At 34.6% G+C, this 27620-nt stretch overlaps 2 protein-coding genes and 3 long non-coding RNA genes across 18 annotated transcripts; 3 read left to right on the forward strand and 2 right to left on the reverse strand.

Moving 5' to 3' along the window:
* Positions 1-15: 15 nt before the first annotated feature.
* LOC124459058 lies at positions 16-11890 on the reverse strand. Of its 13 annotated transcripts, none has more exons than XR_006953387.1 (8): positions 11180-11890; positions 10898-11113; positions 10638-10807; positions 10332-10544; positions 9524-9781; positions 9295-9436; positions 8247-9110; positions 8008-8118 (listed from the first exon to the last, which is right to left on the reverse strand). XR_006953387.1 is itself a non-coding variant. In XM_047008631.1 (4 exons), exons 1-4 carry the CDS (start codon positions 11275-11277, stop codon positions 1625-1627), a joined length of 348 nt encoding a protein of 115 aa, XP_046864587.1. In that variant the 5' UTR covers positions 11278-11888; the 3' UTR covers positions 1603-1624. The 13 variants fall into 13 exon arrangements, 2 of the variants coding, with proteins under 2 accessions (XP_046864587.1, XP_046864586.1); XR_006953386.1 differs by having other exon boundaries at positions 8061-8102; XR_006953390.1 differs by having other exon boundaries at positions 8080-8118; positions 8641-9110; positions 11180-11888.
* LOC124459104 lies at positions 9177-10003 on the forward strand. Its single transcript, XR_006953468.1, has 3 exons — positions 9177-9246; positions 9312-9802; positions 9874-10003. It is a non-coding gene; the product is annotated as an uncharacterized LOC124459104 (long non-coding RNA).
* LOC124459087 lies at positions 10025-10608 on the forward strand. 2 transcript variants are annotated; one of them, XR_006953451.1, is made up of 3 exons: positions 10025-10045; positions 10147-10307; positions 10384-10608. It is a non-coding gene; the product is annotated as an uncharacterized LOC124459087 (long non-coding RNA). The 2 variants fall into 2 exon arrangements; XR_006953450.1 differs by lacking the exon at positions 10025-10045 and having other exon boundaries at positions 10084-10307.
* Positions 11891-18444: 6554 nt separating the features above from the next.
* On the reverse strand, positions 18445-20377 carry LOC124459105. The gene is made up of 3 exons (XR_006953469.1): positions 20322-20377; positions 19341-19532; positions 18445-18492 (listed from the first exon to the last, which is right to left on the reverse strand). It is a non-coding gene; the product is annotated as an uncharacterized LOC124459105 (long non-coding RNA).
* A 4940-nt stretch (positions 20378-25317) lies between these two features.
* LOC124459048 (E3 ubiquitin-protein ligase NRDP1-like) lies at positions 25318-27446 on the forward strand. Its single transcript, XM_047008617.1, has 2 exons — positions 25318-26391; positions 26801-27446. The coding sequence occupies exons 1-2, from the start codon at positions 25550-25552 to the stop codon at positions 26898-26900; spliced, it is 942 nt and encodes a 313-aa protein (XP_046864573.1). The 5' UTR covers positions 25318-25549; the 3' UTR covers positions 26901-27446.
* Positions 27447-27620: the final 174 nt, after the last annotated feature.

Genomic DNA, 27620 nt, shown 5'->3' on the forward strand with positions numbered 1-27620 from the left:
AATCAGAGAAAGGTGTTAGGAATGACGATACATTATATGTGTATTAAACTAAGTATAAGATATCTGATCATAGTACTAGTCACATGATCTGGTAAGCACTTCTTATTGTATGCTAATTATTATTTTCTGTTCTGCTCAATACCGCATGGTTTAGGACAACGCTCATTATGTAACTTAAATAATTAAATATATGTTGTTTTGTTTCTGCTTTAATAATAAATTAACAAAAGAAACATTAACCTTGGAAGAGATGGAAGATGTGATTTCCTGGATATTGTGCCAAGTATGGGTCATATAGCTGCATGGATTTTGAATCTAACAACATTTTAGACACACAACTTGTTCAGGTAACAATTCTTCAACAACTGTACATAAAACATGGTTAGAATACTCACATAATTAAGTTAAACAGTCCAATGAAGTGACCAACTCTGGAGCAATGGAGCTTGAGGGATTAAAAAGATGTCTGGCAAAGTTTGATGAAAGTGGGATGAAGGTGAAGTCAATGACCACAGACAGACATGCTCAAATCAAATCCTACATGTCAAAACAAAGACCAAAAATCAAGCACTACTTTGATGTATGGCATGTAGCAAAAGGTATAGATTGTAATAACAAACCAACCTTTTACACATTTCATCAATAATCAAAATCCAACAGGAATTAAAAAAGAACATTTGGGCAGCATAAAAAAAAAGTGGTTGCAAATTATTGTCAGATTGGGCCCAATCAATTTCCAACCATGTATACTGGTGTGCTGCTTCCAGCAATGGTGATGAAGAACTTGTCAAGGCAAAGTGGTTGTCAGTTCTCAACCATATATGTGACATCCATGAGGGACATAGTGATGTATTCCCAAAATGTGAATATGATATGTTAGAGCCTAGAATGTGGATAAAAAAAGGTATTGTAAGCGAATAAATTTCAAAGTCTCATCAACATTCTTTTTTGTTGTTAACTAACTTCTGATCTTAGGTTGAAAAGCTTATGTTGAGCTGTCTTCGATTGTTGAGTCCAAGTATCTCATGACAGATAATGGAAAACTCAGTTATCAAAAGCAGACTTCATCCATCAAAGGTTTCCACCGAGTGGTAATTCTTTTTGCACCAAAACATACTTAATTTTTTCTACAGATCAATGTAAGCAAGGTAATATAAAATGATTTGTGTATGATTACTTAAAAAAAGTCATCATTGCAAAAGCAATAAGTTGCAATAGTTGTAAACATAAACTTAACATTCATTTGTAGATTGTTTGTTGCTGCTCTTCATTTCAATGAGAATGGAAACAAAGCTCATAAAATGAAGAATGATGGGAAACAGAAGAGGAATTGATTTGGAGAGTGGCTTATTCAAATTCAAAAGAAGGGCAAGGGATATCAAACCAGTGAAAATTGACAGCACTTATGGTTAGCACAGAAAAATAAACTTACTTTTCTCAAAGTGCAATGCAAAGCCAACATAAATAATGATTTGCTTTTCAGGATATGTTAAGGACTTGATGAAAGAAGTTTTGTACTGCAGACGCATTAATCCAACACTGTCCAAAGCTCTTGATGTCTGGAGTGAAAGAAATACCTGTCCCATTGACTTGCCACAAATCAAAATCAGCAAAGCTGAAGCCATTAAGCAACATAAATGTCGCTTCTATATAAAAAGATAATAGAAATAGCGTTCCACATGAAATAAACATAATTACAAATGAACAGACTTTGTCATACGCCATAAGCCCTACCATTCAGTAGTGTTGAGCATATTCAAATCCTTTGTATTCTCCAGAAGGCGAAGGAAATGCTTTCCGGATTTTGTCTCCAGCACAAGAAGGTATGGGTAGTCTGTACTTTTTTCCCAACTTGCCATGCACCCAAGCCGTCCACTGTCGGTACAACGTGTAGCGTTATGTTTCTTGAAAGATACAAAATTTTGTCTAAGATACTTATCGGCATTATACACTTCTCGACATACACGTAATTATACTTCTAAGGTAATATTTACTCGTTTTCTTCGCTCTCAGGTATAGGTCCAATGTCATGTGTGTACACGACCATAACTGTTTTTATGACAGCTTCGTTTGTACACACTGTGGCAAACTCTTCCTCTTGTGTGATGCAAATATGATCGCCATGTATCAGAGGATCAGTGTTGCTTACCTCTTGGCAACATATATACTCTCCCGTCCTGTACTCATGACCACACAAAAGCCACACTCGCACCTAAAAGATAAAAACATTCCTTTTACTTTGGGAAAAACAATGAAACATCCATAAAATGCAACTAACCATTCAACATTTCCAAATCTGTGAATGTATTCATCTTCCGATGACGGAGAATTGTCATTACTATGACCACCTTGCGCGTTGGCCAAAGGCTCAAACATGCAAGGTTGTACCTTATTGTTATTGATGAAAATATCATAATCGGCTTATTCAAAAGAAGAATCCATTAATTTTTGTTAAATAAAAAACAAATAACTAGCAAACTACCTTAATAGCAAACTACCGAAAGTTGTGCTAGTCGTAGAACGATATAAGAAAAATGCTTGTTTATGTCAACTATTACGTCACTCATTCCCAGTTCCCAGACTTCAACAATCTCACGGCGTTTTAGCAATGTTCATCGAACATCGTGTTTTTATCGATTATAACCCTAAATATCTTTTGAAATATTTTGCGGACGACTTTGAAACTTGGTACGTTTTACTTTCACGCCGTAGGCATTACAATAAAATAAAGTTGTCTTCTATCTTGCATGTGTCCTTTAATGTAGAATATTTCAGAATGTTTTCCTCAAAAGCAAAAGTTGTAATATAATTTTTCTATCGTCTTTAGCTGTTATATAAGAATATACGGAGAAATTGCGATGACTCAGAACTTTTGTTTGTTTTTTACTACTGTTAACGTCATCAAACACGACATGCGCAGAACGCGTTGTAAATGTAAAATATGGGATAGCCCCATTGAGTCTAATAGAACTCAATTGATAGCCCTATATCAAAATTTTGTCTTAAGAGGCAAGGTAAGACTATAAGAAAGTTTTACCCTTGTATCATTCAAGTGAAAAATTTTCTCATTAACAGCTGTACTACAATTTTGATATTAAATTGTATAGGAAGACGTATGAAATGGCTTGTCGTCCTAATGTTTACGAAAGTGGATATGAAGAATCGAGATTTAAGACTGTTGTTGATGAAAATTTTACTGTTCAATTTGTCTGAATGTCATGAAAGATGCCAGAATGTGCCATAATCAACACAGTTTTGTCGTGAATGTATTGAAGAACATCTACGAGTTAATGCACAAAGATGTCCTCAATGTCAAGATGATTTAACTGTAGCTACGCTTCATCCAGCGCGTGTTATAAATAATATGATTTCAAAGTTAAAGATCAACTGCGACTACGCCAGTCGTGGTTGTCCTGAATTTATAAATGTCGAAGATCTTGAAAGACATGTTGAAAATTGTGGCTTTGCTCCAGTGTTGTGTTCTAATGAACGTTGTGGTCTGGAAATAAACAAACGAGACAAGATTAAACATGAAACTGAATTATGTGAATACAGAAAGATTGCTTCTCACGACTTTCGAGAGATTAGCGAAATGTTTCAACGAAGTTTTGAAGACAAAATGGAAATGCAAATGAACAACTTAAGCAGGAAAATAGACGAAAAATTTTTTGAAGTAAAAGATTCCGTGAAACCATTGACATCTCAGTATAAAGAAATGATGGAATCTGTAGTAGAAAATGTTGAACAAAATCTTTCTACAGTGACAAAGAAATGATGGAATCCAAAGAAATGATGGAATCACTGGATCAAAGAAATAAAAGATGTTCAACAAAATCTTTCTACAGTGACCAAAGAAATGATGGAATGATGAATCTACAGTGACCAAAGAAATGATGGAAATAAAAGATGTTCAACAAAATCTTTCTACAGTGACCAAAGAAATGATGGAATCAAGGAAAGAAATAAAAGATGTTCAACAAAATCTTTCTACAGTGACCAAAGAAATGATGGAATCAAGGAAAGAAATAAAAGATGTTCAACAAAATCTTTCTACAGTGACCAAAGAAATGATGGAATCAAGGAAAGAAATAAAAGATGTTCAACAAAATCTTTCTACTGTGACCAAAGAAATGAAAGAAATGAAAGCCATGATGTTTCAAATGTTGGAAAAGATGAATATAAATGAACAACATGTTCAAACATTGACATCATCAATTGAAATGGTCATGAACTCTGTAAAAGGTGATATTTTGATTGCTGGAGGTCACTTACATGGTTCCTCAAAGAGTGTTGAAATATTTTCATGGAAGGAGGAGAAATGGTTTAAGATTGCATCAATGGAAAATGAACACAAGAAGGCTTCATCATTTATTTATGATGATAATTTATTTGTTGTTGGAGGATTTGACTGCGAGTCAATGGAGACATTGAATATAAAACAGTTTCCTTTGACATGGAAGACATTTCCCACAAAGCTTCCTTATGAATGTTATGCTCATCAAACTGTTGTTTATAAACAACAAATCTTTCACATTGGAGGATACATTGATGGTAAAGGATATTCAGATTTGATCAGTGAAATAAAGGTTACTGGCACAACATCTAATGTTTTGAAAGAGTTGTGTCATATTCCTGAACCACGTTATAGCCATGGAGCTGTTGTTGTTGATGATAAAGTTCTTATTTTTGGAGGAGAGGGAAAAGATAGCAAATATTTGTCCAGTGTTTTGGAGTTTGATCCAAGGACTCTTACATTTAAGGAAATGCCTCCATTACCTCATCCATTGACTCAAATGGCAACAGTTCAATGGAGAGATCAAGTTGTTCTTCTTGGAGGTTATGATGGAAAAGAAAGGTTGAACAGTGTTATCATGTATGACACTAAGACAGGTAAGATTACAGTCTTACCATCCATGTTGGAAAAGAGATCCTGTTGTTGTGCAGTTATAACAGATGATACAATTGTTGTCATGGGAGGTGTGAATGATAAAGGTAATTATCTTAATTCAGTGGAGTGTTTCAAAATGGGATGTAGTTCTTCATGGAAATATCTTCCTTCAATGAACGAGCCACGATACTTGTCCATAGCCGAAGTTTTACCTTTTGGACAAAAGTATGTATAAGTAAGAAAACGTGCATCAAACGTTATAACTTACTAAAATTCTTGTAGCTTACACTGGATGATAAATATGTAAAGTTAAATGTGTAAACCTTTAAAGCCTGTTGAGAAATTATTTCTCCACTGATTCACTTTAATGATATATATACTGTATATTGCAAGTTGTATCATAAAATACTATATACAGCACATGTCTATCACAAACTTTGGTCACCAATTAAGAATTATATATTTACATGTTATTTATATAAATGGCATTTTTCAAATATATTACATGGCTTTGCTCACATCATTATTAAATTATGCGTTGAATTTGTTTGGACTATTTCCCATGAAATATACAAAAGCAATTTGCTTAGAGACTATTTACATGGAGGTACGGTAACCCCAGCAGAAGGGTTATCCTAGAAAGCGAGTCACCCTACGAATATGTTTTATAAGTAGCGTTCACACATGCGCACTAGGGGCACCTACTAGTGGTAGGTTTACCCTAATAACACCAACATTCAATCACTTCTTAAGACTACACCAAACTGGATATCAATTTTCGTTAGTACTGCCATTATTATTATACGCAACAAAATTTAAAACGTGACATACTTTATATGCATGGTAAAATTACAAGAATGAGGAAACTGCACCATTAGCTGTTGGTGTACTGTACTTTGACCATCTACGACGTGTATACTCGTACGAAAGCACGTGATAAATTTCTTGCTATTTACTGGCTAAAATGACATAAATATGACAAATTGTTATTGCACCTTCAGATTGAAAATTTTGCCACCTTTCCAGTTTCCTCTCAGACAACAAAATAACGAGGAAATTTTATGTCTGAGAACTTTGTATTCTTGAGAGGAACGTGACGTCATCAATAATACAGTCGCCATGTTTAGGGTTTGTAACCTTTTTGTACGTCCAAAAAGTACATTTTGGCTTTCATTTTTGTTTTGCGTTTTGGCTGCATTTAATCTTTTTCATTTCAATGGACTGTAATTTTTCTATCATTTAAACCATTATAAGATGGTGGGACAGTCACAATGATTTGTGCTACACAGTGAAATTTAATGTTCCTCGGAAAAACGATTATAAAGCACAAATATACCAGCAAAATGCCCTCAGTTTAGCAAGTTAATATTTTAATAATAAACAGTTATTGGATGAGGTTGAGCATGATATCTAGAATTATTCAGACCGAGGTCAATGTCATCTGCCGAATCATTGATGGAAGAACTTTTGAATCTTTTTTGGAATCTTTCAGCATGGAAACAATAAGTGAATTAACGCTTTAACCCTCTAGAAGCCGGACATTTTCGAAAGTTTGCACACATCTCGTTTGGCGAGTGCTGCTCGTGGGAAGCAACGGTTTCTAGAGGGTTAAAAAGTGATTTCTCGTTTCATCCTTGTTATATTCAAACACCTTGTATCATTTCATGGACTTCATGTTACGCAGTTTATGGTACCACTTTTTTAAGTATAGACATCATGTAACAGTTATTTATCGATCTGCGATAAAATTACCGCTGTCATGACTCACGAGGGTTTGTCTGTATTGTTAGTTATTCATATTGAAATTACTATTTTGCTATGGGCAATATCTGGTGCTCTTTATGAAATGCCGAAATATGCGACACGTTGGAAAACGGCGAAACGGAATTGGTATTAAAGTAAATGACTCTGAAGATGACAACCGCTAAGGTTGTCGATACGTCAGTCAACAACAACAAAAACAGTCCTTCTCAGGACTATACCAACCTGGACAATCTACATTTACAAGCATGGAATTCATATTGTTTTGCAAAATGTCACTACTCTCGTAATATTTAGATCAATGAATGTTCCAGATCAAGACTGCTCGCTGCATTCTTTCAAGTCAATGTGCGCTGAAATTTTTGACGCTCTTTATCTGTGATGAATGGAAGCAAAGCTAGTTTGAGATCAAATCAAAAGTACGCAAGTATTGAATGATTTCGATTCGTGCTTCTTTATCGTTAACTGGTCTCTTTAGTGACCGCAGTTCGACATTTTAATAGCCAATGTATGGGCATTAAGAATAAAAGTTCCTGCTCGTCCAAACGCTTTCTTCATCACTTTATTAGTTGAAGTTACTTGCTCATCTGCATCATATATGGTTAAAGGACACATGCAACATAAAATTCGGATTGTTATTTTTGTACTTTACATGAAGGTATAGCTACAACTAATAGTTCACCAAAGTTTGAGACTCAAAGGATAAATATTTTTGAAGATATGGAGGTTTAAAGTTGATGCTTTACTGATAACGTATTGAAAATGCCCGAAGAACTAGCGACAGCTACCGATGTCGTTGTGACGTAATAGTTGAGATTAGCTAAACGCGGTCAATTGCGTGCTTCGTTCAAAATATATTGGTAACTTCTTAACAACACGACAATTTAGCATTGAAAATATGGTTTATTGTGCCGCATTTAATTGTAAAAACGGTTCTTCTAAGAACCACGAAACACAGCAAAAGGTTTCTTTTTTTTCGTTTCCCGAAAACAAGCGCATGCGGGATATTTGGATTGAAAAATCCGACGCAAAAATTGAAGCCAACAAAGAGCTCAAAATTGTGCTCGCAACATTTCGAGAGTTCGTGCTTCGTGCAAAATTTTGAAGCGATGCAATCAGTAGGATGGACAGCAGGACGGCTTCGCCTTAAGAAGGATGCTGTACCCACGATTTTGAATACTCTGTGGAACCCACAAGTGTAGCATCTAAAAGGAAGCAGCCAACAAATGTTAGAACTGCATTTGAGAAGAGACGAAGGCAAGAGGTGAATATTATAGTTATAGTTAGCAATATTTGTTTACATTTATCAAAAACTAAGCTATATAGCATTACCAAATTGAAGACAATTTTATAATTTTAGATTATTGACGACGTTCTTGCAGAACATGACGACTTTCTTGTAGACGACGACCACGATGTGTCGACATCGGCTCGAAATGTTTGTGCGTTTTACCTCAAAGGAAGTTTGTCTAAGATGAATGATGTCAAAATATATGTAGACAGCGAAACACAAACTTATACAGTGGTAACTAATTCAGACTAATGTCGTTTGATCTTTTCTTTGTTATTTTAACTCATAAAAAATTCCTTAACGTACCTTAGAAGCGCAATGTGAAATGCCAAGCAGCCATAACAATCCGTCCGCAAAAACACGTAAGGTCAAGAACCACTCAAACAAAAGTGCCAAATATGATAAGTAGAGGTATAGACTTTCCATTCCGGCCGTTTTGATTTTTGTGAAAAATCCAGCAATACGATAATTTTATGCTAAGGTACGGAGGTTGAGTTCATTTCAACAAAAAATCACAGCACACAGACGACGTCATGTGAAATTGAACATTTTGAGGATAGCGCTGTATGGTCTTATACAGAAAGCACGTCGACGATGAGCAATAGCAACAATGGATCTGACTCTCAATGTTCAAATGAGTTAAGCGAAAATGAAGAATCCAACAATGACAATGCAACGTTAGTACCAACTATCCAGTCACCTGACTATTCTTTACATTGCTTTTCTCTGTTCTATGTTTCTCAGAACGTTACGTTTATCTCTCTCTGATTCTGATGGTAATTTTTATGTTATAGGGAAGATGTTCAAAATGAGAGAAAATACATAGTGTTTGATAGTTGCCTGAGACAGTTAGTGAGTCAATGCCCATGTTGTGGTGAAAGCTGTTCCATTGTGACCAAAACGACTGGTAGTATGGTTAACGTACTAGCAAAATGTCATTGTGGTTATGTTCGAGACTGGAATAGCCAACCTCTGCATGGGCGAATGCCTTTGGGTAACTTGGTCTTTGCTGCCAGCATCTTGTTTAGTGGTAGTAGCCCCAGCAAAGTTCTTCAATTCCTTCGTCACTCAGGCATACAATTTCTGTCAGAGTGTACATATAGCTATATTCAAACAGCGTATTTGATACCCAGTGTTTCAAATGTTTGGCATATGAACCAAAAGCATCTTCTAGAATCAATCAGAGAAAGGAACATTAACCTTGGAGGAGATGGAAGATGTGATTCGCCTGGATACTGCCAAGTATGGGTCATATAGCTGCATGGATTTGGAATCTAACAACATTTTAGACACACAACTTGTTCAGGTAACAATTCTTCAACAACTGTACATAAAACATGATTAGAATACTCACATAATTATGTTAAACAGTCCAATGAAGTGACCAACTCTGGAGCAATGGAACTTGAGGGATTAAAAAGATGTCTGGCAAAGTTTGATGAAAGTGGGATGAAGGTGAAGTCAATGACCACAGACAGACATGCTCAAATCAAATCCTACATGTCAAAACAAAGACCAAAAATCGAGCACTACTTTGATGTATGGCATGTAGCAAAAGGTATAGATTGTAATAACAAACCAACCTTTTACACATTTCATCAATAATCAAAATCCAACAGGAATTAAAAAGAACATTTGGGCAGCATCAAAAAAAAGTGGTTGCAAATTATTGTCAGATTGGGCCCAATCAATTTCCAACCATGTATACTGGTGTGCTGCTTCCAGCAATGGTGATGAAGAACTTGTCAAGGCAAAGTGGTTGTCAGTTCTCAACCATATATGTGACATCCATGAGGGACATAGTGATGTATTCCCAAAATGTGAATATGATATGTTAGAGCCTAGAATGTGGATAAAAAAAGGTATTGTAAGCAAATAAATTTCAAAGTAACATCAACATTCTTTTTTTTTGTTAACTAACTTCTGATCTTAGGTTCAAAAGCTTATGTTGAGCTGTCTTCGATTGTTGAGTCCAAGTATCTCATGACAGATAATGGAAAACTCAGTTATCAAAAGCAGACTTCATCCATCAAAGGTTTCCACCGAGTGGTAATTCTTTTTGCACCAAAACATACTTAATTTTTCTACAGATCAATGTAAGCAAGGTAATATAAAATGATTTGTGTATGATTACTTAAAAAAAGTCATCATTGCAAAAGCAATAAGTTGCAATAGTTGTAAACATAAACTTAACATTCATTTGTAGATTGTTTATTGCTGCTCTTCATTTCAATGAGAATGGAAACAAAGCTCATAAAATGAAGAATGATGGGGAAACAGAAGAGGAATTGATTTGGAGAGTGGCTTATTCAAATTCAAAAGAAGGGCAAGGGGATATCAAACCAGTGAAAATTGACAGCACTTATGGTTAGCACAGAAAAATAAACTTACTTTTTCTCAAAGTGCAATGCAAAGCCAACATAAATAATGATTTGCTTTTCAGGATATGTTAAGGACTTGATGAAAGAAGTTTTGTACTGCAGACGCATTAATCCAACACTGTCCGAAGCTCTTCATGTCTGGAGTGAAAGAAATACCTGTCCCATTGACTTGCCACAAATCAAAAATCAGCAAAGCTGAAGCCATTAAGCAACATAAATGTCGCTTTTATATATAAAAAGATAATAGAAATAGCGTTCCACATGAAATAAACATAATTACAAATGAACAGATTTTGTCATACGCCATAAGCCCTACCATTCAGTAGTGTTGAGCATATTCAAATCCTTTGTATTCTCCAGAAGGCGAAGGAAATGCTTTCCGGATTTTGTCTCCAGCACAAGAAGGTATGGGTAGTCTGTACTTTTTTCCCAACCTGCCATGCACCCAAGCCGTCCACTGTCGGTACAACGTGTAGCGTAATGTTTCTTGAAAGATACAAAATTTTGTCTAAGATACTTATCGGCATTATACACTTCTCGACATACACGTAATTATACTTCTAAGGTAATATTTACTCGTTTTCTTCACTCTCAGGTATAGGTCCAATGTCATGTGTGTACACGACCATAGATGTTTTTATGACGGCTTCGTTTGTACACACTGTGGCAAACTCTTCCTCTTGTGTGATGCAAATATGATCGCCATGTATCAGAGGATCAGTGTTGCTTACCTCTTGGCAACATATACTTTCCCGTCCTGTACTCATGACCACACAAAAGCCACACTCGCACCTAAAAGATAAAAACATTCTTTTTACTCTGGGAAAAACAATGAAGCATCCATAAAATGCAACTAACCATTCAACATTTCCAAATCTGTGAATGTATTCATCTTCCGATGACGGAGAATTGTCATTACTATGACCACCTTGCGCGTTGGCCAAAGGCTCAAACATGCAAGGTTGTACCTCATTGTTATTGATGAAAATATCATAATCGGCTTATTCAAAAGAAGAATCCATTAATTTTTGTTAAATAAAAAACAAATAACTAGCAAACTACCTTAATAGCAAACTACCGAAAGTTGTGCTAGTCGTAGAACGATATAAGAAAAATGCTTGTTTATGTCAACTATTACGTCACTCATTCCCAGTTCCCAGACTTCAACAATCTCACGGCGTTTTAGCAATGGTCATCGAACATCGTGTTTTTATCGATTATAACCCTAAATATCTTTTGAAATATTTTGCGGACGACTTTGAAACTTGGTACGTTTTATTTTCACGCCGTAGGCATTACAATAAAATAAAGTTGTCTTCTATCTTGCATGTGTCCTTTAATGTAGAATATTTCAGAATGTTTTCCTCAAAAGCAAAAGTTGTAATATAATTTTTCTATCGTCTTTAGCTGTTATATAAGAATATACGGAGAAATTGCGATGACTCAGAACTTTTGTTTTTTTACTACTGTAACGTCATCAAACACGACATGCGCAGAACGCGTTGTAAATGTAAAATATGGGATAGCCCCATTGAGTCTAATAGAACTCAATTGATAGCCCTATATCAAAATTTTGAGGCAAGGTAAGACTATAAGAAAGTTTTACCCTTGTATCATTCAAGTGAAAATTTTCTCATTAACAGCTGTACTACAATTTTGATATTAAATTGTATAGGAAGACGTATGAAATGGCTTGTCGTCCTAATGTTTACGAAAGTGGATATGAAGAATCGAGATTTAAGACTGTTGTTGATGAAAATTTTACTGTTCCATTTGTCTGAATGTCATGAAAGATGCCAGAATGTGCCATAATCAACACAATTTTTGTCGTGAATGTATTGAAGAACATCTACGAGTTAATGCACAAAAATGTCCTCAATGTCAAGATGATTTAACTGTAGCTACGCTTCATCCAGCGCGTGTTATAAATAACGTGATTTCAAAGTTAAAGATCAACTGCGACTACGCCAGTCGTGGTTGTCCTGAATTTATAAATGTCGAATATCTTGAAAGACATGTTGAAAATTGTGGCTTTGCTCCAGTGTTGTGTTCTAATGAACGTTGTGGTCTGGAAATAAACAAACGAGACAAGATTAAACATGAAACTGAATTATGTGAATACAGAAAGATTGCTCCTCACGACTTTCGAGAGATTAGCGAAATGTTTCAACGAAGTTTTGAAGACAAAATGGAAATGGAAATGCAAATGAACAACTTAAGCAGGAAAATAGACGAAAAATTTTTTGAAGTAAAACATTCCGTGAAACCATTGACATCTCAGTATAAAGAAATGATGGAATCTTTAGTAGAAAATGTTGAACAAAATCTTTCTACAGTGACCAAAGAAATGATGGAATCAAGGAAAGAAATAAAAGATGTTCAACAAAATCTTTCTACAGTGACCAAAGAAATGATGGAATCAAGGAAAGAAATAAAAGATGTTCAACAAAATCTTTCTACAGTGACCAAAGAAATGATGGAATCAAGGAAAGAAATAAAAGATGTTCAGCAAAATCTTTCTGCAGTGACCAAAGAAATGAAAGAAATGAAAGCCATTATGTTTCAAATGTTGGAAAAGATAAATATAAATGAACAACATGTTAAAACATTGACATCATCAATTGAAATGGTGATGAACTCTGTAAAAGGTGATATTTTGATTGCTGGAGGTTACTCAGATGACTCCTTAAAGAGTGTTGAAATATTTTCATGGAAGGAAGAGAAATGGTTTAATATTGCATCAATGGAAAATGAACACGACAGAGCTTCATCATTTATTTATAATGATAATTTATTTGTTGTTGGAGGAGTGAACTGCATGTCAATGGAGACATTGAATATAAAACAGTTTCCTTTGACATGGAAGATATTTCCCACAAAGCTTCCTTATGAATGTTGGGATCATCAAACTGTTGTTTATAAACAACAAATCTTTCACATTGGAGGATACATTTTTGGTAAAGGAATGTCTGATCTGATCAGTGAAATAAAGATTACAGGTACAACATCTAATGTTTTGAAAGAGTTGTGTCATATGCCTGAACCACGTTCGTGGCATGGAGCTGTTGTTGTTGATGATAAAGTTCTTATTTTTGGAGGATGGGGAAAAGATAGCAAAGTTTTGTCCAGTGTTTTGGAATTTGATCCAAGGACTCTTACATTTAAGGAAATGCCTCCATTACCTCATCCATTGTGTGCAATGGCAACAGTTCAATGGAGAGATCAAGTTGTTCTCCTTGGAGGTTATGATGGAAGAAAAAGGTTGAACAGTAATATCATGTATGACACTAAGACAGGTAAGATTACAGTCTTACCATCCATGTTGGAAAAGAGATATGGGTGTTGTGCAGTTATAACAGGTGATACAATTGTTGTCATGGGAGGTGTGAATGATAAACATGAAAATCTTAAATCAGTGGAGTGTTTCAAAATGGTATGTAGTTCTTCATGGAAATATCTTCCTTCAATGAACGAGCCACGACACTTGTCCATAGCCGAAGTTTTACCTTTTGGACAAAAGTATGTATAAGTAAGAAAACGTGCATCAAACGTTATAACTTACTAAAAATTCTTGTAGCTTACACTGGATGATAAATATGTAAAGCTAAATGTGTAAACCTTTAAAGCTTGTTGAGAAATTATTTCTCCACAGATTCACTCTAATGATATATATACTGTATATTGCAAGTTGTATCATAAAATACTATATACAGCACATGTCTATCACAAACTTTGGTCACCAATTAAGAATTATATATTTACATGTTATTTATATAAATGGTATTTTTCAAATATATTACATGGCTTTGCTCACATCATTATTAAATTATGCGTTGAATTTGTTTGGACTATTTCCCATGAAATATACAAAAGCAATTTGCTTAGAGACTATTTACATGGAGGTACGGTAACCCCAGCAGAAGGGTTATCCTAGAAAGCGAGTCACCCTACGTGAATATGTTTTATAAGTAGCGTTCACACATGCGCACTAGGGGCACCTACTAGTGGTAGGTTTACCCTAATAACACCAACATTCAATCACTTCTTAAGACTACACCAAACTGGATATCAATTTTCGTTAGTACTGCCATTATTATTATACGCAACAAAATTTAAAACGTGACATACTTTATATGCATGGTAAAATTACAAGAATGGGGAAACTGCACCATTAGCTGTTGGTGTACTGTACTTTGACCATCTACGACGTGTATACTCGTACGAAAGCACGTGATAAGATTCTTGCTTTTTACTGGCTAAAATGACATAAATATGACAAAATGTTATTGCAGCTTCAGATTGAAAATTTTGCCACCTTTCCAGTTTCCTCTCAGACAACAAAATAACGAGGAAATTTTATGTCTGAGAACTTTGTATTCTTGAGAGGAACGTGACGTCATCAATAATACAGTCGCCATGTTTAGGGTTTGTAACCTGGTTTTTGTACGTCCAAAAAAGTACATTTTGGCTTTCATTTTTTTGTTTTGCGTTTTGGCTACATTTGATATTTTTCATTTCAATGGACTGTAATTTTTCTGTCATTTAAACCATTATAAGATAGTGGGACAGTCACAGTGATTTGTGCTACACAGTGAAATTTAATATTCCTCGGACGAAAAGATTATAACACACAAATATACCAGCAAAATGTCCCTCAGTTTAGCAAGTTAATATTTAAATAATGAACAGTTATTAGATGAAGTTGAGCATGATATCTAGAATTATTAAGACCGAGGTCAATGTCATCTGCCGAAGCAAAGCTGGGACGGATAACGTTGACAGAGGTATGAATAATTGTTGATATCATGCGAAAACGAATTGAATAATTGTTTTATCATTCACCTCAACAAACTGAAATATTATTTACACTCATCAATGTAAAACATTTCGAAACCTGCCCTTAGTTGTAATTGTCAAACGGTTTTTTCGAGTTCTTCTTGTTTAAATATGCTGTAAATATGTTCGAAACCAGCTTCGTCGCTTTTTTAGTGTTTTCTGCATCAATTTTGTTCGAAATCTTTCGCTTATTGTTTTAGAAACTGTGGTAAACATCACTTTATTTGATTTTTTCAAATTCGGCTTTTAATGGCGTCAGTCAATAATGGTAGAAAAATTTTCGTAGTAATGACGTCATATCTACAGATATCTAGAATTAGAACACAGCCAAAGTCACTCGGCCAATCAGCGTCCAGTATTTTGATGTTCCATATGGCATAGTGGCTAAAGTTCAAGAAGTGATGTAAGCTTTAAAGCTCAAGGAAAATGCGGAGATAGAGTGAAAATAATGGAATACAATTAAAGCTTAATGGTATTCACTAAATCTCATTTTTAATCCATATATAGAGAATACTAACAAGATATTGTTTTTTTATTGTTCACTTCCTTATTAGTATCCTCTAAATAGAAAATACTAATGAGGTTAAAGGATACTAATGACTGTCGTAACTCCACATTACATTTCATCTCTGAATAACTAACAAGGTGATGAAATTTAACGCGTTTCTAACGCATCTCGATGATGTAAATATATTCATGTTAAAATTAAAATATCTCTTACGAAAAAATTGGAAAAACTAATAATTGCTCACAAAGTTAAAAGCAAACACATGTGTATTACATAAAATGAAACAACATACGTGTTTTCCCATGTTCAATAACTTTTAAAGTACGTCGTGTATTTGTCGTACTAACACATGCTTCTTTCTTCTTATCTACCTCAATTTTCTTTGGACTTGAAACATCCACTGGAGCAGGTTGTTGAAGTGCTTTTAAAACTGACATAACCAGAGTAGAACTTGGCCTTTTGCATCATCTAACAATGATGTGCTTCGATAATCAGTCCGAGACATTATTGTTTGTTCATCAATGAAAATGTTCCTTTCTTAGAGGGTTGTTGGGCACGTAACCTTTCCAAAATCATTTGAAAATCCTCAACCTTTCATGTCAATGTAATCTACCTCGCACATTGCTGGTAAATATTTATAGAACGTGTTAAAATTAACAGGTTGTGAGTTATACCAATCCAATGTCCCCCTGGCTTATAACTTTCGAGAGGTTTTGAACTAAAACCTGCCTTTACATGGAACACATCTCAAATACTCGTTGAAAACAATCATCAGCTGTAAACTAAAGATACTTGTATAAGAATACAGCATCTTAAATTAAATACCATAAGTAATCCCTTCTGGCTTTGGCCATGCATTGTTCTAAGACGGTGCCCGAGTGAGTGAAATTTTATCTAATGCGAGGGTCTCTCAATCCCATAGAGCACACATGATCTTGCTCTACCCTTACTAATTTGCAGGTAGTTGACCAAATCACTAGCAGTTAGTCATCTAAAATATTTCAAAAATTCAAATTCATGTAGGTTGGTATGACGAAATGTCTAGTACTTATATGCTCCAATGATTAAGTACGGTGTCTAAAATTTTAGAATTCCCGTGTGTATGAGAGTCTTTGTACTTCTGTCATACAACGGTCTTTCATCAAACATTATAAAATAAACACAATGAAACACGTGCGCTGATTGGTCTAGAGCTGTGTTTGCATTAGCCTGTGCAAAACACGTCTAAGCTCTACCAATCAAATCAATCATAACAATCAACCAGTCAATGAGAATTTGCAAATAGATCATGAATACATTTTAGAGGAAAAATTAAAATGTTCGTCTGTTTCGCAATATTGTTATTTTATAAAAGAAATAAAAGATATTTTCCGTGTTTACACTGACTTGTGCAAACCTAGAAGACGTTTGTAAGAACTCTCGAGCATGTGCAACTCTCGATCTTCGGTCTCGGGCTTGCACTGATCTGCTCTCAAGTTCTCCCAAACGAATCTTCGGTTTGCATAAGCCTGTGCAAGCACAGTAAACATCTTTTATTTCTTAAATAAAACACAATTCATACTAGGAATCAAAAAGGTAACCACTAAAATGAAATCACTTACCTTACCACCTGTTAATACTATGATGCCCTTCGGAGCATTGTTGTCCAAGGGCGCAACATCATTGGTCAGCGGTAATCCAGTCATGGGTATCACTCTAAGTAGGAACGGATAATGAAAATGAGTAATGTGGATAAAGGACGTGGTGAGGGTGATTGGGGGATTACGGTAAAAATGGTTTGGGATAAAAAATGATGGTGAGGGTTAGTGTGTGATAAAGATAATGGTGGTGAGGGTGATTGTGGCTATGTGAGTTTTGGATAAGAACAAGACTTTACGTAATATGAATGACAAACCTCTCCCCAGGTTTTGGAGCTCTCATACATTTAACACGAACAATTCACGAGCGAAGTTTTTGTAAAGTTTCATAGCAAAATAACGACACAGATTGTAGTAGAAGTTTTGTTGGCTCATATTTCAAAATCTGTAAATAAAACTTTCTATTTTATCCATGCTTACGTTCTCTGATATTACGATATTTACATAAAGTATGAAGAAGAATTTTTGCAATTGGGATATCAAGAACAAGTATGCGCGGGTTATGGGGTGACTGGGGAGCAGGCTTTACTAATTTAATTATTGACTTAATATCTTCAACTACTTCATAATCTTTATAGTGTACTTTTAGCTAAAAACGCAACTATGACAACAGATCGTTATTTAGATTTCTGTATTTTAACCATTACTTGGAGATAGCTGTTTGCTATGGTGTCTTTCCTGTGTGATAACTTAATAAAAAAGATAATGAACACAGTTTTACTCTTGCTTTTGAGGCATGGTAAACCACAACTGACAATTATCCTACCTGAGCTATTGATTTTACAAGAGAGATTTGACAAAGGCAATCTAAAAGTAAAAAAATAAAACTCTGTGTTTTATAAACAAATAAAACAACACTTCTTCGCAATGAACGGTTATATATTTTGGAAAATAGTTCTGGTCAATGGACTAAATTTTCTACGGGAGAGGTTTGTCAAATCATTTCGATCAATTTACGTGGTGTCGTAACTAGTTGTGTTACTCATTCTTTATCAAATATAAAATTATCAATATACGTACGTAAGATAGTGACTTTCTCCCTCCTTCAGCGTCCGTCACTCTTGAAGACAAAACATCACATATGGTTGTTGACAAACACAAATTATAACAGTTCATTCTAAACTTGACTTAACAGACATGCTGTCAGTCACTGATCCTGATGCTTGAAGCTCTGTTATGTACGCTGTCACCTAGCAACAAACAAAATCACGGAAAGGTGGTAAAGGAATTGTGGCAAAGAGAAGTCTGTCATGCTTTGGAAACTTTGTATCGAAGACTCGTCTCCGATATTTCATCAATGCTAAATAATTTGAGAGTGTCAAAAGATCAACACATCGTACGTAGTCTTTGTTAAAAATACAAGATCTCGGAGACAGTAAAGTGTTTTACAAGTATTAAAACAAATTTCACTTTCAGGAACAAATTCTCTGTACGTCAGAGAACAAATCAATGAGCTCGTTAAAATATGTCACATTCACAGGAAGAGTAACTGATACCAGAAGAGGTCCATCTACAGGTGTCCCAAAAAACGGAACGCACATAAATTAATTATGTATTCGCTGAAATTTCCATGCAAAATAATGTAAGTAGCTGTTTTCACGAAGACGACGGAAAGGCCAGCGAGGGCCTTGTATTACTGAGTATTGAAGGTATTGGTTGAGTTACAATGTGAAGATTACTTTGCAATTTTTTTTAGCCTTCAATCATAAAATTCTATGATAAAAGTCTAAAAGGTATTCACCTCTGAAAATCTGCCAGGAACCACAAGTTTCATAGAACAATGAGATTATTGTCCCAATGAAACTCTTTATACAAATATGTGATGATATAAATGTTAAGTATATACATAATATGTTATCTGTTTGCATTCTATATTTTAGTCACCTATTAGTTAATTATTTTAAAGGTAGTGACACAGTGCCCCAAGTTTATAGAGACATCAATGGTGTAACAGAATTTCTCAAAAACAGCAAGATTTGCAAATGTTATTGCATATCAGCTTTTTCAGCCAGGTTGTTTGACTAAACATTGTACTCACTTAGAAATTCTTTAAATTTCATTTGGCGTACATTCTGAACAAGGTAAAAAACAACATTTCAAGAAATGGAATGATATATTGATGTAGTGGAAAGCTGGAAAAAAACTTGCAAACTTGGATATGCCAATGATCTTGAAGGATGGGATCTAGTTTAGACACCACTGGTTGTGCTTAGGTAATGAAACACTTGTCCTAAAATACCAAACATTGTATTATTTCATGACAAACAAAACAGCATACAGTACTCGTAACAGACTAAAAACTGTATTCTTTTTCACATGCAACTCTAAAAGTGACAAGTAAATAGTTGGTTTAATTTACATTGGACCAACTTATCTCTTGATGTATGACACAGACGTTTATATGGTGGTGAGCCATATAAGTCATTTACATTGGACCTACTTATCTCTTGATGTATAACACAGACGTTTATATGGTGGTAAGCCATATAAGTCATTTACATTGGACCTACTTATCTCTTGATGTATAACACAGACGTTTATATGGTGGTAGCCATATAAGTCATTTACATTGGACCTACTTATCTCTTGATGTATAACACAGACGTTTATATGGTGGTAAGCCATATAAGTCATTTACATTGGACCTACTTATCTCTTGATGTATAACACAGACGTTTATATGGTGGTGAGCCATATAAGTCATTTACATTGGACCAACTTATCTCTTGATGTATGACACAGACGTTTATATGGTGGTAAGCCATATAAGTCATTTACATTGGACCTACTTATCTCTTGATGTATGACACAGACGTTTATATGGTGGTGAGCCATATAAGTCATTTACATTAGACCTACTTATCTCTTGATGTATGACACAGACATTTATATGGTGGTGAGCCATATAAGTCATTTACATTGGACCTACTTATCTCTTGATGTATGACACAGACGTTTGTATGGTGGTGAGCCATATAAGTCATTTACAAGAAAAGATAATCCAATATAATTTCAATACCTTAACAAATTCAATGCTTGGACTCTTATAAGCATTTGCAGTCTGTGCTTTGGCTTTTTAAATGCATTTTGATATTCATTCACGCCTGTTCTTTACTGTAGAAATAGAAATACATATGCTTAAAATCACAAACATCTTCAGCGGATGATTGGTTACTTCATCCATAACAACACTTAATATATCGACTTAATTCTTTTGCATTATTTGTAGACAAAACCATGTAAAATTTTTTTAGGTCAAAGCACACATAATCTTGATGATATACACCTCAGTTTAGGGTGTACTCCAAAATTTCTTCGGGGTACAAAATACGGTTTTGAAAATAATAACAACATGGGAGGTTTGAATTAAATCAACAGCTGATTTCAAATTTTATTAATATTTTTATCCTTAATAATTACATGAACAGTCAATGATAATACACAATTTTGTTCACAAATTTACCTTTGAGTAGAAAATCTGCTATATAATCGTTCAATTTCTTTTCTTGCTCATCAATCGACATGGATGTATTTTATACCGTAATAGGGCAAAATGTGCAGTTTAATTCCTTTGATTCTGCCTGCCAACCTTCTTTGGGACTTCTCGCTTTCTATCGGTGCCATTCACCATCACAACAACTCTATATATCTGTATATCTTTAACATAGGCAGAAAATTTTGCTCAGATATTCAAAATTTGAAGTGAAGTAACAAATATTTCAAAAACATTGCTCGCTTAAATTCTCAAATTTAGCGCGGTCATAATCAAGTCGTTTTCATAATGGTTTCCATGCATCAAAACTACATTTATAACACAGTATACGGGAGAAAGACTAGGACCTGATCAATTTGGCTGCATACCATGTGTACACATCTGTAGCAAAATATCCAAAATTTTTATAAAATGTTACTTCGAAGAATTTACAGTTGCTGCATGGTGAAGATTTAAAATTAAATGCATTCATAGTGTTGAATCTTGTATCATTTTGTTCGTCTAGTGGAATCAATTCTAATGTCTCTAAATGACATCGACTTTGTCAAATCCGAATTTGTGATTTGAATTAACTATACTGCAAATATGGAATTGCTATCAGCAATTGCTATCATTTCCCTGTAATGAATCTTTTAATAAAAAGGGGAACTCGTATAGGTAGGGGATAACCTTAGCAGTTTATTTGAAAAATCTTTCATTTAAGATAACGAACTTAATTCGTTCAAGTTAGCAAAAACTAAAAGTGAAAAATTTTTATATTTCATAATAAATATTTTACACAGCAGTTTCATTTTGCATACCACAAACATGCAGCTAGAAGCACAAAGTTTATCAAAGGACAATTGAGTTTACTAATGACTTTATTATTGTCACACACATACATAAATGCTAATCAACTACATATTCATAGTTACTATACTAGTTTTTACGCAAAATGCCATAAGGATTTTGCGACGTACTTAAAGTAAATTTACACAATACATCTCGTGTTTATACATGAAACTAAGCTTTCATTTCTTCACAGAAACATTATATTGTCCATTTATATTTATGATACTAGAAACTACACATGAGCTGTTAATAAATGAGTGGGTGTTGGCAATGAACGTTTAACATTAGATGAAAAGAAAAACCCAGAGTATAATAAAACAGAAAGCGAAATGAAAATTTGGCCTGTTACTGATGTTGTGTTCGTCATGGAAACAGGACCTTTCTTTTTTATTACATAATCTATTCCCCGAGCAAATAGTACCAAACTTAATAAAAATTTGAAGTCTGTTCCGGAACAGTAGTATGACTGATTTCCAAAACTAATTGTGGCTTTTCTATATGAGCAAAACGTATATCCAGCAGTTACGACAAAGTACCATTTCTCTTGGTACTCATAAGTGTGTACGATTTTTTGTGTCCTTGATGCAGAAAAAGATATTTTGAATTTTGCTACGATTTTCAGGGTCAATCCGACAGATACCTGAGATACTTTAGTTGTTTTTTTGTCAATTGTTAGTTCATAACTGCAAGGATGACTTTTTCCTTCTATCCCAGGACACGCATAGGAAAAACTTTCGTCGTAACAAACACTTTTACCAGCTGTAACACTGAATTTTTTAGACTTAACCTGGGGACAATCTTCAATGAATATTTCTACGTCTTCATTTTTTCGATAATACACTCGTGCTTTATTTGCCGGTTTGTCCAAAACCACTTCTCTTCTCGAGCTTCCACAATACCGAGAGAAATTTTGTCCACTAGTCTCGAATTTAACATCGAGTTCGCCCTTAAGAACAATTTGATTTTTGACAAATATAAAATCAGGATTCTAACACTTTTCTTTAAAGGATGTAATATTTTTGCATGTCTGAGCAGAAAGTGCACTGCTTTCATGAAGAAAAGAAGCTACCAATAATGAAGTCCAAGCTCCTGATACAATTCTGTCCATTTTGTTTTATCTACGCCAATAATCGGGAAAATATGATTTCTTTTGCTGTTATGTTCCTTTTTAGTTCTACTATATCTATGATGTATGGGCACATGGAGGTGTAGTGCACTGGGGTGTCTACGGCCTCTAGTTCCTGCCACTGACCTGTAATTCAATAGAACCCATTAGTTACGGCCTAAACTATTTTAAAGATTCACTACTTGTGGTCTGGGACAAAGGAAGAAACTTGCAGAAAAGAAAGTCGAATTATCTTCGATTTCAGTTAACTTTTCAAATGGCGGTTGCCAAGTTACTTTCTAATGTTGCCAACTACATTTCCAAATATGGAATATTCGTTATGAACTTGTCAACTTGAATTGACAAGTTGTGTAACTTGAGTACTGAGGTTGTGAACTTGAGTACTGAAGTTGTGAACTTGAGTACTGAAGTTGTGAACTAAAGTTGCGAAGTACTGGCAAACGCGAAAGGTCTGTGTTGTAGGCAAGTAAAAGCTAAATAAATTGTTCACTGATAATGGCAGATGAATTGGAGGAGTTTCTTAATAGCTTTAAGGATAAAATTGGGAAACAAAGTCATGAAGTAATAGAAAAAGCTTTGAAAGAAAATGAATTTTCTTCACGACTGTCGCTGAAATTGTTAAGTAATGAAAATCTTGGTCATCTTTAAAAGAATACGAACTTGCCTCTTGGGGCAAGGAAAGTTTTAGAATTTCATCTCGATTTGCTGCGGGAGCAGTCACCGTTAAAACTTTCAAAATCTCAATCAAAAAGCTGTCTTGACGTGGATGAAAATCCATCTGCTTCGTACGAGGTAGGTCGTAAAGTGACATATTTCTTAAAACTGAATACAGTCGTGCGTCATTGTTTTTGTAGTCACAATAAAAATAAATGTAAAAATTTATAATGTTGCGTTTAACTATCTGAAATAGGATACAAGTATACCCGCTAAACGTTCATTGTAAAATCGGCGAAGGACAATCGAAGACTCAATTCATCACAACAAACAAGAGTTGGAAGAGATGAACGTGCAATTAGAATCAATGAATTTAAATGTTCCTGAATTACCAATGATTGCTAATTACAAAGTCATCTGCAGCAACTGCCACCACCGAGGTCACAGAAACACACAAACTAAACCGTGTATTCTTGAAAAATGTTCCGCGTTTACTTATTGTGGACTTAAATACAAACATCCCGAATATTCTGCGGACATAAATCGATTGAAGTTTAAGATAAAACAAAAACACGAGACTATGAAGCAACTCCAAGAAGAATTAAATGGTATTAATAATTTTCAAAGCCAGAGTGAGCACCAATTTATAAAAGCATTAACCCCCAGATTATGAAAATTAATGCTGAATATAAAATGAACAGACCAAAACTTCTTCGCGATATTAGAATTTTGCGCCAGTTCTTCAAAAATAAAATTCCCGCAGAAATAGAAACTCCCGCAGACCTTTCGCGTTTGCCAGTACTTCGCAACTTTGGTTCACAACTTCAGTACTCAAGTTCACAACTTCAGTACTCAAGTTCACAACTTCAGTACTCAAGTACACAACTTCAGTACTCAAGTACACAACTTCAACACTCAAGTACACAACTTCAGTACTCAAGTTCACAACTTCACTACTCAAGTACACAACTTCAGTACTCAAGTACACAACTTCAACACTCAAGTACACAACTTCAGTACTCAAGTACAGTACTTCAACACTCAAGTACACAACTTCAGTACTCAAGTACACAACTTCAACACTCAAGTACACAACTTCAGTACTCAAGTACACAACTTGTCAACTCAAGTTGACAAGTTCATAACGAATATTCCATATTTGGAAATATAGTTGGCAACATTAGAAAGTAACTTGGCAACCGCCATTTAAAAGTTAACTGAAATCGACGATAAGTGGCCAACTGCAGGCTAACTGCGAGGAAAGGAATCTCTCATCACCTAAGGTATTCTTAACATGGTCATTTTTCCCACTCTTGCAACCTTTTGTCAGTTCCATTTAGCATTTTGAATGTTATCAATAATTTGTTTGTTAAAACATAGTAACAAAAGATGTCTAAACTTTTAATTTGCAAATCGGATTCAACAGTCTTTGTGAAATATGTTTTACTTCTGTCTTGAAACGTGTTTCCTTGTGTTATAAATATATGATCATCGTATCTAAAATGATTAGAAATATTAGAAATATTGACAGTCAAAGAAACAAATGCAATGAACTTAGGGTGCCACCCAAAACGAATAAGTTTCAGAATTTCAACCTGTGATTCAGACTAAACAAATGTAGTTTTGAACTGAAAACGTAACAATCGTCTTGGATTAACGTTAATTCTGCATTATAAGAAAAGACGTAATTTTACTACAACAAATAACCTTTAATTAGGATGTTTTTCACCGAGAACAAACTGCCTTATGTGATTGACTAAAGCTCCACTTCTTTGACCTTAGAAACTTTGACCTCAGTTGTGTTTTTTTTTTGTTGATGTGCTTCATTGCATTATTTTGTTTTATCTTTTGTCTTTGTTTTGCTTAACATAAGTATGTTAAAATATAAAAGTAGGCGTTGTTTTGCTTTGCTTTCAGCTTCCGTGTTTATCAAACGTCGATTGAAAATTTTAACCTATCTTTTAGCTTGAACTTTTAGTGATAAACAAAATTTCGTCAACTCCTGTATTAATTTTGGCATTAAATTGTATAGGAAGACGTATGAAATGGCTTGTCGTCCTAATGTTTACGAAAGTGGATATGAAGAATCGAGATTTAAGACTGTTGTTGATGAAAATTTTACTGTTCAGTTTGTCTGAATGTCATGAAAGATGCCAGAATGTGCCATAATCAACACAGTTTTTGTCGTGAATGTATTGAAGAACATCTACGAGTTAATGCACAAAGATGTCCTCAATGTCAAGATAATTTAACTGTAGCTACGCTTCATCCAGCGCGTGTTATAAATAATATGATTTCAAAGTTAAAGATCAACTGCGACTACGCCAGTCGTGGTTGTCCTGAATTTATAAATGTCGAAGATCTTGAAAGACATGTTGAAAATTGTGGTTTTGCTCCAGTGTTGTGTTCTAATGAACGTTGTGGTCTGGAAATAAACAAACGAGACAAGATTAAACATGAAACTGAATTATGTGAATACAGAAAGATTGCTTCTCACGACTTTCGAGAGATTAGCGAAATGTTTCAACGAAGTTTTGAAGACAAAATGGAAATGCAAATGAACAACTTAAGCAGGAAAATAGACGAAAAATTTTTTGAAGTAAAAGATTCCGTGAAACCATTGACATCTCAGTATAAAGAAATGATGGAATCTGTAGTAGAAAATGTTGAACAAAATCTTTCTACAGTGACCAAAGAAATGATGGAATCAAGGAAAGAAATAAAAGATGTTCAACAAAATCTTTCTACAGTGACCAAAGAAATGAAAGAAATGAAAGCCATGATGTTTCAAATGTTGGAAAAGATGAATATAAATGAACAACATGTTCAAACATTGACATCACCAATTGAAATGGTGATGAACTCTGTAAAATGTGATATTTTGATTGCTGGAGGTAACTCACGTGGTTCCTCAAAGAGTGTTGAAATATTTTCATGGAAGGAGGAGAAATGGTTTAACATTGCATCAATGGAAAATGAACACAGGAAGGCTTCATCCTTTATTTATAATGATAATTTATTTGTTGTTGGAGGAGTGGGCTGCTGGTCAATGGAGACATTGAATATAAAACAGTTTCCTTTGACATGGAGAAAATTTCCCACAGAGCTTCCTTATTACTGTCAGGGTCATCAAACTGTTGTTTGTAAACAACAAATCTTTCACATTGGAGGAGGATACATTTTTGGTGAAGGACCATCAGATTTGATCAGTGAAATAAAGATTACAGGTGCAACATCTAATGTTTTAAAAGAGTTGTGTCTTATGCCTGAACCACGTTGTGGCCATGTAGCTGTTGTTGTTGATGATAAAGTTCTTATTTTTGGAGGACAGGGAAAAGATTGGAAACATTTGTCCAGTGTTTTGGAATTTGATCCAAGGACTCTTACATTTAAGGAAATGCCTCCATTACCTCATCCATTGGGTGGAATGGCAACAGTTCAATGGAGAGATCAAGTTGTTCTTCTTGGAGGTGATGATGGAAGAGAAAGGTTGAACAGTGTTATCATGTATGACACTAAGACAGGTAAGATTACAGTCTTACCATCCATGTTGGAAAAGAGATCCTGTTGTTGTGCAGTTATAACAGATGATACAATTGTTGTCATGGGAGGTTGGAATGATAAAGGTAATGTTCTTAATTCAGTGGAGTGTTTCAAAATGGGATGTAGTTCTTCATGGAAATATCTTCCTTCAATGAACGAACCACGATATGTGTCCATAGCCGAAGTTTTACCTTTTGGACAAAAGTATGTATAAGCAAGAAAACGTTCATCAAACGTTATAACTTACTAAAATTCTTGTAGCTTACACTGGATGATAAATATGTAAAGTTAAATGTGTAAACCTTTAAAGCCTGTTGAGAAATTATTTCTCCACTGATTCACTTTAATGATATATATACTGTATATTGCAAGTTGTATCATAAAATACTATATACAGCACATGTCTATCACAAACTTTGGTCACCAATTAAGAATTATATATTTACATGTTATTTATATAAATGGCATTTTTCAAATATATTACATGGCTTTGCTCACATCATTATTAAATTATACATTGAATTTGTTTGGACTATTTCCCATGAAATATACAAAAGCAATTTGCTTAGAGACTATTTACATGGAGGTACGGTAACCTCAGCAGAAGGGTTATCCTAGAAAGAGAGTCACCCTACGTGAATATGTTTTATAAGTAGCGTTCACACATGCGC

The sequence above is a fragment of the Xenia sp. Carnegie-2017 genome, unplaced genomic scaffold (assembly GCF_021976095.1).
Source record: "Xenia sp. Carnegie-2017 unplaced genomic scaffold, XeniaSp_v1 HiC_scaffold_64, whole genome shotgun sequence".
Lineage (NCBI taxonomy): Eukaryota > Metazoa > Cnidaria > Anthozoa > Malacalcyonacea > Xeniidae > Xenia > Xenia sp. Carnegie-2017.